Source organism: Gymnogyps californianus, chromosome 15 (genome assembly GCF_018139145.2).
Source record: "Gymnogyps californianus isolate 813 chromosome 15, ASM1813914v2, whole genome shotgun sequence".
NCBI lineage: Eukaryota > Metazoa > Chordata > Aves > Accipitriformes > Cathartidae > Gymnogyps > Gymnogyps californianus.
Window position 1 is genome coordinate 18,340,420 of NC_059485.1, and position 10,483 is coordinate 18,350,902.

The window sequence follows — 10,483 nt, forward strand, 5'->3', positions numbered from 1 at the left end:
TGGGAAAGGTGCCCCTGACATTCTCCACGGCTGCGCCTCGGGGCTGGCACAGGACTGGCAAGCCCAGTGTGTCCCCTCCAGAGCAGGGGCAGCTCAGCCCTTAGCACAGGGCTTGGGTTGAGGAGCGTTTGCTTGCCACGTGGCTCCTCGCAGGCTTGCTGCTCGCGTGCTTTGCCACTTAGAGAGGCAGCCAAGGTCCCCCATGGTCCAGCTTTTAGCACCGGCACAAAGTGTGAGACGGTCCCTGCCCGGGGAGGTTGCTGTGAATCAGAAAAAGGCAGATTTGAGTCGTAGTCCGGAGCTTGGGGCCCGGCGAGGTGAGCCGGCTCATGGCAGGGCTGAACGCAGGACCTGATGCACAAAATGCATCTGTGCCGTTGCCAACAGACACCCGGTCCCAGACCTGCTCCCCGGCACGGCATCGGAAGGGCCTGCCCGGGCCAGGCAGGAGGGCTGGGGGCTCCGCTCTCACTCCTGGGGGTGCAGTGGGAGGCTTTCCAGGCCAGCCCCGTCCCAGGAGGCCCTGGGGAGCTGTGTGCCGCACACTGATGCTCTCCTTGCCTTTCGCTCTCGCAGAACAAAGTCAATTTTGTAGATGACAGTTTCCACCCTGGGCCTAAGTCCGTGGGATTCCCGGAAGGCGACAGCGTGCAGCAGAGGGTGAAACAGTGGCTGCGACCCCACGAAATCAACTGTAGCATCTTCAAGGACCGATCGGTGAAGTGGTCGGTGTTTCGGACACCCAGGCCCTCGGATATCTTGCAGGGACTGCTTGGAAACTGCTGGTAAGGGGGAGTGAGCTGGGCTGACACCCTCCTGCCCCTTCCTCCTTTCCCCCCCTTCATCCAGCTCCAGATCAGACCCCTCAACCCTACTCAAACCCATTTATACCCCCAGGCGTGTACCCCATCCTCTGCCTCACCCCTTACCAAGTGGCTGCGGACCGCAGTCCCCTGCGCTGCACGGCTGGGCAGCTGCCTGCTGCCTGCCCGTGCCCCGCTGAGACCGTCCCGCGTCCCGTCCCGCTGGCAGGTTCCTGAGCGCCCTGGCCGTGCTGGCCGAGCGGCCGGAGCTGGTGGAGAGGGTGATGATCACGAGGACGCTGTGCCCCGAGGGTGCCTACCAAGTGCGGCTGTGCAAGGACGGCACGTGGACCACGGTGTTGGTGGATGACATGCTGCCGTGCGATGAGTGCGGATACCTCCTCTTCTCTCAGGTCAGCGGCCCTGGGGGGGGAGAGGGGTGCCGGGACGGGGTGGGCAGTGCACCAGGGGCAGGGGGAGGCTCATCCCCGGCTCTCCCGGGAGGGGACTGATGGTGGCAGTGGGAAGAGGTACTGCTGTGGTTCGTGTGAGGCCCCTAGTCTGCGCTGCGTGGGGCATTTGCAGCTCAGGACCCTGCTTTTTGCTGTGCCCTCGAGATAGCTGAACTCTTTGAGGCCGTACTATAAATCTATTTTGGCCCCTTTTGGCATTTTGCAGGCTGCGATGGAGAAGTTTCATTTGCAGTTGCTTTTCCCTCACTCTTCCCTGCGCCACAGCCACTTCACTTGCAGGGGAAACCATCCTTATTCTTCACAGCAAAAGGAAAATACTTTAACCTGTCTGTTTTGCACTGCGAGAGGCTGAGGGAAAGCTGTTTCTTTCCTCTGCGGGGAGGTCTGGCAGCTTGGCTTTGCCAGAGAGGGACCGTGGGGAGGGAGGGGATCGCACGACTAATCAGCCTGTTTCGAGCCAGTGCCCGGTTGCTCTGAGCACACTCGGGTGGCATCTGCTCGGATTAACGAAGCTCCCTCAGCCACTTCAGGACGTCACTGCGTGTTATGCCCTGCCCTGCCTGCCAGGCCCAGGGGCGCTTGCTGGGATCACGTCCATGAAGGAGACTGAGAACGTCTTTATTGAAACTCAGGTGGCAAAATCTGCCAAAAACAAAACAAAAGTGTCACTGTCAGGAGGAGACAGGGACCCGGGACTGTTGGGTTGGATTTTGTTCTGCAAATCCCAATCCTCTGTTTTAAAATACACACAGCCCCAAACCGCATCACGTGTAGATGTCAGGACAGGACTCTGGCTGGGGAAGTGGGGCCTGAAGATAAGTGTTTGGGGAACTTCAATGTCGGTACAGCTTGAGTGGGCTCGGTAGCCCGTGCCCTCCGCAGCGTGGAGGTGGCCCGGTCCTGAGGCAACTGCTAATGGCGTCGGAGCTAATGGGCCTCCTGGGGCAGCAGTCCTGGCACGGTTGGCAGCGCTGGCTCCGGAGCCCTGCTTACCCCTGGCTCCGGGCAGAGGGGCAGGGGGCTGGGCAGGGGCTTTGCGCTGTGCAGGCACAGGTTACGGCACTGCCAAGCCTGGGCTGCCTGGCCGCCTTCTCAGCAGAGTGGGTGATCCCCCCCAGGGACACTGAGTGGGGCAAAACGATGGCCAGCGCTGCTGGAAGCCGGTCCTGTTCACTTTGGAGAGGGGAAGAAGGAGGAGTTTGTGTCTACATTTTGCCTCTCAGTAGACAGAGATGATCCAGATGCATTTCTTTATTTTCGGCCTAAGATTTACCTGTCTTGGTTTTTTTCTTTTCCATCCATCTTTCCTCTCTTACAAATATCAAGGTTCCTTTTTTTTTTTTTTTTTTTAAAGATTGAAGGTTTTCACATGGGCTGGGCTTGCCTTGCCTTTGTTTCCAGGGACATCTGAATCACGAGGAGATTTTTCTGCCAAGTGTTTAGCTGTGTGAGCTGGATGTGGGGGCTAAAAAAGGAAAACCAGAGAGTTTGAAAAATAAAGGAAAATCAGGCTCTTATCTGAGCTCCCTGGCTGCGGCTCAGGCAGAAATAAACAACATGGATTTTGTTGAGTGAGGGACTCAAAAACCAGTGAAAAGCACTTGTAAGCTTTCTTTATCCATCGGAAAGAAATCTTCACCGCCCTCCTTTCCTCTCCCAGCTCTTGGCTGCCACCTGTGAGTCACACACGGTCACAGTGTCCCAGTGCTTTTCCCCTGCTGCCCTCCAAGCATCGGGCATTTGTTGGGGCCGCAGAGGCCAGCAAATCTCTCCCTGCCTTCTGTCCTCATACGCCTTCCTCTCTGCGTCCTTGCTGCAGGCAGGGGCTGGAGCGGAGGCGTCTCCCCCCCCAGCCTCAACATGCCCAGGACGAGAGGTAAAGCACGGCTGGTGACTGCACCCTGCGGCACGCTGAGGACCTGCAACGGTGACTCGGACGTAGTGGTAAAGGCTGTGCCCTGAGCCCACGTTGTCGTGGCCGATGGAGGCTTTGCAAACCTCTGGGTGCATTGATGCAGCTTCTGCATTTCTTTCTGAATCCGTAATCAGCCTAGCGATGCCAAGAGCAATAGCCTGGCACCAGAGCAAAGTGACTTCAGGGAGAGTTTCCCCCCTGCAAAACTGCCATCTTGTAATTACATCTTGCCACTGTCCCTGTGCTGGAGCAGAGGACTTTGCCCATCTGCCTGGGAGTTTTTGGAGCTTGTCCTTGAAACAGCGACTGTTCCATGGGTGAAATCATCGGTCCCATGGCCGTGTGTGCTCTAGGCAGCCTCCTCCACCAAAGGTGTGTTGGTTTTGGTTTGCAACGGTGTGCGAGTGAAAGGCAGCTGTTCCAGATGTGCTCGATATCCTCTTCCATTATTGAACGTTTTTAAATCCAGGTTGAAACAGAAGGAAGGGACTGTTAGCTTGCAAGGTGGACACCCACCCCTGCCAGCTTGGCTGCCTGGGCACCCCAGAGTGCAGCTCCGTCAGCATCCAGGCCTCTTGGACATTCATTCTATTGAATTCCCCAAGGGGAATTAAACTGTGCAAACAAAACACCGAGCAGGTAGCGAACGGGGTCACCCTTGGCCTCGTGCGGACGAGCTGCTGGTGGCTTGGCCTTGCTGCTGCCGCCTCTCCGTCTCCCATCGCGGCGGAAGGGCTGGCAGGGGTGAGTGAGAGGGGCTTTGCCTTGCCTGCGTGTGCTGCCTTTGCTTTCCCATCTCCTGCCCGGGGCGGCCCGTGACGTGTTTTTCCCTCTTTCCGCAGGCCCAGAGGAAGCAGTTGTGGGTCGCCCTCATTGAGAAGGCACTGGCCAAGCTTCATGGTTCGTACTTTGCCCTCCAGGCGGGGCGTGCTATTGAAGGCCTGGCTACACTAACGGGTGCCCCCTGCGAGAGCCTGATGCTGCAGGTCAGCTCCACTAACCCTCGCGAGGAGCCCATTGACACTGACCTCATCTGGGCCAAAATGCTGAGTTCTAAGGAGGCTGGGTAAGACGAGGCAGGAGGGCGCCGTGGCAGGAGCACGGACACTCGGAGAGGGGGGCGAGGGGGGGCCGCTCTCGTTTGTGGAGGCTCAGAGGAGAGGGGCTAGTGCATTACCTAGGGTGGAGTCTACCACCCTTGGCACTCATCTGGAGCATTGGTGGAGCTCCCCTTCTAAGCTCTAAGAAATTATTTCTCCTTTGTTTAATTTTCATATGAAATTAAAATCCTGGTGAACTTCCCTGTGCACGTTTACTGCAGTCTTGCAGGAGTTCTGAAGTGGCTGGCATCGAGCCTGCTTGCTTTGCTTGGAGTTTTTTTGTATTGTTAAGTGCTTGACCCTGCACGTGTCTCCCACCCATACGTGGCATCTTTGCTGGCCATACCTGGGCATGACTATAGGCAGTCTATAGGAGACAATGCAAAAGCAAAGACCTCTTGCTCATCACTCCGGCAGGAGGAGCAGGAGGGCGGTTAGGTTGGCTGAAAGCAGGGTTGCTCCTGCCAGCCTGCAGTACGGGGCCACATGGGAGGCTGATAGGTCCCAGCACGTGGTGTCCCCCCAAGCGTGGCTGGTGTAGACCTCCCGCTCCGAATAGCCTCTCCTCACCCCTGCAGAATGGCCCAGCTGCCTGCGAAGTGGAGGCAGACATACCGCTTGCCTTTCTATGTGGCTGAGCCCTGCCAGCCATCAGAGACGGGCAGGACCCCAGGGCCTGGCAGAAAACGGGTGAGGTTTGGACAAAGCTCCACTGTGCGTGGACAGAGCTTCCAGCCCCGCAGGTGAGGGCACTGCTCAGAGAAGCTCGCCACGGAGCCTAGGCTCAAGCATGCACATGAGCGGGTGGAGGGAGCTCACTGCTGCCCAGGCAGAGCTCTGGCCAGTGGGGCTGGGGCACTGCTCTGGGGAGGTTTACAGCGTTGTTGCAGAGAGGGAATATCCAGGAGCCTGCTGGGGGGAGTCTGTCCCATGCCTCGAGCGGTAGGGACGAGCTTCCCCCCCGTACCAGGCCTGGCAGGACACCGAGGGTTTTGCTGTCCCTGTGCAGGTTCCTCATGGGCGCGTCCTGTGGCGGAGGCAACATGAAAGTGGATGATGTGGCCTACGAGAGTATGGGTCTGCGTCCACGGCACGCCTACTCCATCCTGGACGTGCGGGATGTCCAAGGCTTCAGGTGAGTTCGGGGTGGAGAATGGCGTAGTAGAGCAGACGTTCCTGCCAACAGCCCGAGCAGAAACCCTGGGGACAGATAATTGAGTGCATGCTGGACGAGACCTCGGGGACTCTTTGGGGTCCCATCCTCATGGCCAGCAAGGGCTGTTTCTCCATCCCAGGGTGTCACATAAATGCTGTTGTCATATAAGCTGTCCTTGCCTGGCACTGGCTCCACGTCCAGGGCTGCTCTGCTCCAGGATGCCTTCTGGCATCACCTTGTCTCACAAGACGCAGAGGATTGAGTTGAGCTCTTTCAGCTCAATGAGGCAGTCAGGGCATCCTTCTCACCTTTGGAGGGTGGGGGGGATAGAAACGGGTGCTGCCTCCGACAGCCTGGGTGCTGCTTGAAGCCCCATTTTCAGCCATGTCATGCTTGGCAGCCTCTTCCCTGCTGAGCCCCTTCCCCGCAGCGCCTGGCTGGAGGCCCTTTGGGCAGGGAAGGGCAGAGGGAGCTGCAGCAGGTCCAGAGCTGCAGGACGAGGGCATCTGGGACCACGGGGAGGGTGGCAAATTAGGTCTAGGATGCTGTGAGGGCTTTGAAAGGCAGGGACAGAAGTGGCCTGGTGCCCTCTGCGGGGGGCTGGCTGGGTCTGCAGAGCTGGGAAGAGCATCTCAGAGGTGATCTTCCTTGCGCTCTCCTTCCTCCTGGGCCTCCGACACCATTTTTCCCCTTCCCCCAGGTTACTGCGGCTCCGAAACCCCTGGGGCCGCTTCTCCTGGAACGGCAGCTGGTCCGACGAGTGGCTGCACTGGCCGGCTCCCTTACGTCACGACCTGATGCCCCATGGCAGCAGCGAGGGCGTCTTCTGGATGGAGTACAGCGATTTCATTAAGTACGGTAGCGCCCAGGAGGCAGAGGCTGTGGGGCAGGAAGCCAGGCAGGGGACAGAAAATGGGACGTGGGGGTCAAGATGGGGCAGGCAGGACCGGGCATCCCCAAGGTGGGGTGTGGGTGCCTGCTGCTCCCGGCTGCGTGAGCTGCAGCGTGCTGGGGCTGGGGGGCAGAGCAGTGTACCCCCAGAGGACCCCGCCGGGGCTGAGCCCAGCTTCCCCACAGGTACTTTGACTCCGTGGATATCTGCAAGCTCCATTCGGACTGGCACGAGGTGCGTGTGCAGGGCATGTTCCCCAACAAGGCCAATGGGCCGGTGACGGTGACATCGCTGACGGTGTTGGAGCGTGCCGCCCTGGAGTTTGCCCTCTTCCAGGAGGGCAGCAGGTGAGCTGGGCACGCACGGGCTGCACCCAGACCCGGGAGAAATCCCAAACACGTCACCCTCTCGCCCCGTGCCATCCCGTGGGGTTGCGGAGCTCGGGGATGGGCCCCCATCACCATTTCTCTGAATTCTCCCGGCGCAGACGGTCGGACACGGTGGACAGCCACTTGCTGGATCTGTGCATCATGGTTTTCCGGGCTACCTTCACCAGCGGGAACAAGCTGAGCCTGGGCCGGCTGATGGCTCACAGCAAACGAGCCGTCAAGAAGTTCGTCAACTGCGACGTCATGCTGGAGCCGGGCGAGTACGCCGTCGTGTGCTGTGCCTTCAACCACTGGAGCGCCGCCCTGGCAGGCCCCACCGCCGCCCAGGGTAAGGGGCTGGGCTGCCCTCCCCGCAGCGATGCCGGCGGAGACCTTGGGGGAGGCAGAGGTGGCAAAGCCCTTGATCTTCACCGTGGGGACCTTGCTGGGGGTAGAGGTTGCCTGCACGTGCGGCAATCCAGCAGCACCCTGCTCCCGGGGCTTGCGGGCTTGGTGACAGTCTCACTGATCCCCCCGCTTCCTCCGTCTGTCTCCGCAGCATCCAGTCCCACCAGCAGCCGACCAGCCACCGATTATTCCAGCTATATCCTGGCCATCTACAGCTCCCGCCTGGTGATGGTGGAGCAGGTGGAGGCGCAGCCCACCACGCTGGCCGACGCCATCATCCTCCTGACAGAGAACAAGGGCGAGCGCCACGAGGTGGGTGCGGATGGCCCAGGGCCGGGGCTGGCCTCCCCGTGGCTGCCGTGCGGAGGGGGGTGATGCTGCCGGCGGGAGCCTGGACCCTGCCTCTGCTGTGTCCTCAGTCTGGCAGGAGTCGAGCAGGGCTGTGCCAACTCTGGCTGCCACCTAGTCCCCTCCTACCCCGTGGATGCACACCCCCTTTGCTCCCTGGGGCACCCCAGCAGATGGGCAGCCCTTGGCTGGAGGTGGAAGATGCCGGTTCGGGGGCTGAGATTCGGAGGCAGGGGTTGCCCGGAGGCTTCACACCCCTGACCCTGCTGTTTGCCCCAGGGCCGCGAGGGGATGACCTGCTACTACTTGACGCACGGCTGGGCAGGGCTCATTGTGGTGGTGGAGAACCGGCACCCCAAGTCCTACCTGCACGTCCAGTGCGACTGCACCGACAGCTTCAACGTCGTCTCCACGCGCGGCAGCCTCAAAACGCAGGACAGCGTCCCCCCCCTGCACAGGTCCGGGGTAGGCAGGGGTGGGTCGGCGGGGGGGGCTGCCCGGCGAGGGCAGGCAGGTGCTGGCAGGAGGCTTGGAGCAAGGCAGAGCCTGGGGCTGGCAGGGAGGTGTGAGCAGAGGGTGGGCACTGGGGTGACAGGCCAGGGGCTGGGATTGCCGGGGCAGAGGCAGCTGCCTGCCCCTGAGCCCGTCACTCTCTTCGCAGGCAGGTGTTGGTGATCCTCTCCCAGCTGGAAGGTAACGCCGGCTTCTCCATCACCCACCGCCTGGCGCACCGCAAAGCCACCCAGGCCTTCCTCAATGACTGGATGTCGACAAAGGGCACCCACAACCCGCTGCTCACGCCCGAGGTCGCCGGGCTCCACGGCCCCCGGCCCCTATGACGAAGCGCCTCCTCCTCCCCGCTCCGCTCCCCCGTTATTTTCACCGAGCCTCTGGCCTGGGGTCGTCCCCCGAGCTGTCAGCGCTGAGCCGTGGGGCAGAGCCGGAGCATCACACCCAGCACTTTGCCCTGTGCCGCGGGGCCGGGGCGAGCTCTCAGGGCCAGGACCAGCTCTGCCCGCTGCCCCCCGCCCTGGCACCGCCGGCCCCCCACGCACTTTTTGAAGAGCGGCTGGGGGCACGGGGCCATCTCAGGATCCCACCTGCCCCATACCCACGCTGGGGCCCGGTGCCCTCGGCCTGCCCCGGGCACGCAGCGGGGGGCTGCGGGAGAGGGGGGGGGGGGGGCTGGAGGTTGCTGTCAAGGCCCTTCCCAGGCACCACGCTCAGGACTCTGCCCCCTCCCGCGGCGCCAGGGCCCTGGCGCTGCAAAAAAAAGAATATACCTCTGACGTCTGTCCGTCTGTGTGACCCTCCGTCTGTCCCCGGGCCCTTCCCGCTGTCTTGTTTCCCCCATTGTCCGCTGTCAGGACCAACGTGGCACCGAGGTACCGTAGCCGGGCTGGGGGGTGCCGGGGTTACCCTGCCATGGTGCCACCCATGCTGGCTGCTCGTGGCAGGGATCCGCTGCGGTGCCTGGACCCCTCATCCCTCATCCACCTCGCCTGTCCCGGGTGCCGGGGCTGCCCCCCCCCACGCCGTGCCGGGGCTGGGGAGGAGAGGGCGCTGGGTTGTTCTAGGAAGCTGCTGCTGGGGCGTTTTCACCGCACCTCGGGGTGAAATGCAGAGGTGCCCTCCTCCACCGCTGCTCCAGGGCGGGGAGCGGGGCCACGGGGTGATGCTCGAGGGGGCCTGTGGCAGCAGAGACCCCCCTCAACTCGTCACACAAGTGTTACTATGCAAAGGTGGCCGCTGAAAGCAGTGCCTGGAGAGAAGCCATGCGTCCCGAGCTGGGCTCAGCCTCACCCCGGGCACTGCCCTGCGGGGGCCTCCCCCCTCCCCGTACCCTGCGGAGGCGAGGGGCGAAGGGCAGGGGGTACAGACCCGGGGTTCGGGGAGCAGTTCCCGTGGCTTTGCCATGTTGCCATGTGCAGGGGGGGTTGGGGGGTGATTTTGTGGGGGGAAGCAGAGAGCCCCATCCTAGAGAGGCCGAGTCCTGTGGAAGGTAGTGAGCACAAGGCAAAGGCTTGCAAGAGCCTCGGGGTGCTGCTGACCCCGGCGGGTGCTCCGTGGCGGGGGCTGACCCCCACGGTTTCAGGGCATCGTGGCTCTCCGACTTGGCGCGGGCGGGCGTGCGTGTGTACGTGTGTGTGTGTGTGTGTGTGTTTTGGGGGTTCCCCGGTGTTACCCTCTCCTTCTCAAGCTGCGTGGACCTGCAGCTCACGGGGGGCGGTGGGAGATGCTGGGCCCTGTTCTGGCAGGGACCATGCCGGGGGGCAGCCTGCACCCCAAACCCTGTGCCGGCAGCCAGGCCGGGCAGGGGGATGTGTGGGGTTTGCCCAGCGTGTCCCTCTGTGTCCCCCCGGGGAGCCGAGGGGTGGGTGGAGGGGGTGGGCTGCCCTGGCACCTTCCCGGCCCCCCCGGCCGGGGCTGCTGAGCCAAGCTCTGTCCGTATTTTTGTTTGTTGATCTGTTTTCTCTCTTCCCTGCTCCTTCCTCCTCGGGATGATTTGTCCTTCACTTTTTTTTCCTCTCTCTTTCTGAGCTGTGAATATTTTTAACCCTGTACATACTGTCCAGCTCTTAAGAAACATAGGATATTTTATCAATTGTAAATCAGATCAGTAATCCCTGTATGATATGAATTATCCATGGGTGGTTTTCAAACTCAGGTTCTGACGGACCAAATAAAGTTTTGTTTTTTACTGAAGCTGCCTGATTTCGTCGTGCTGGGCTGCGGCACAGCGGGGAGGGGGGGACGGCGGGGAAGGAGTGCCGGCCAGGGTCCAAGCAAAGAGTCTTGAAGTTATTTCTATAGGGCGGTGGGCACCCGTCAGTGCCCTGAAAGTAGAGCCGAGCACAAAAAAAAAGGGTGAATTTGAGTTTCAGGTTTCTTTAGCCGCGCTTCGGGGCGCGGGGGGCCGGGAAGGGCCGCGCAGGGGAGCAGAAAGGGGCGAAAAGAAAGCGAAATCCAGAAATTCCCATAAACCGAGCGGCTGCTGCCCTCTCCTAGGGCCGAGCAGG

General features: G+C 61.3%; 1 protein-coding gene across 1 annotated transcript in view; it reads left to right on the top strand.

The window, feature by feature from the left end:
- The window catches only part of CAPN15 (calpain 15), a 56,116-nt gene extending 47,481 nt beyond the window's left edge, over positions 1 to 8,635 (top strand). Inside the window, exons 4-13 of the mRNA XM_050906262.1 lie at positions 577 to 785; positions 1,033 to 1,216; positions 4,034 to 4,257; positions 5,301 to 5,426; positions 6,148 to 6,300; positions 6,525 to 6,686; positions 6,827 to 7,056; positions 7,267 to 7,427; positions 7,743 to 7,921; positions 8,125 to 8,635. Of these exons, the coding sequence (XP_050762219.1) occupies positions 577 to 785; positions 1,033 to 1,216; positions 4,034 to 4,257; positions 5,301 to 5,426; positions 6,148 to 6,300; positions 6,525 to 6,686; positions 6,827 to 7,056; positions 7,267 to 7,427; positions 7,743 to 7,921; positions 8,125 to 8,302 (1,806 nt within the window). The 3' untranslated portion in view covers positions 8,303 to 8,635. The remainder of the gene's footprint in view (positions 1 to 576; positions 786 to 1,032; positions 1,217 to 4,033; positions 4,258 to 5,300; positions 5,427 to 6,147; positions 6,301 to 6,524; positions 6,687 to 6,826; positions 7,057 to 7,266; positions 7,428 to 7,742; positions 7,922 to 8,124) is intronic.
- Positions 8,636 to 10,483: the final 1,848 nt, after the last annotated feature.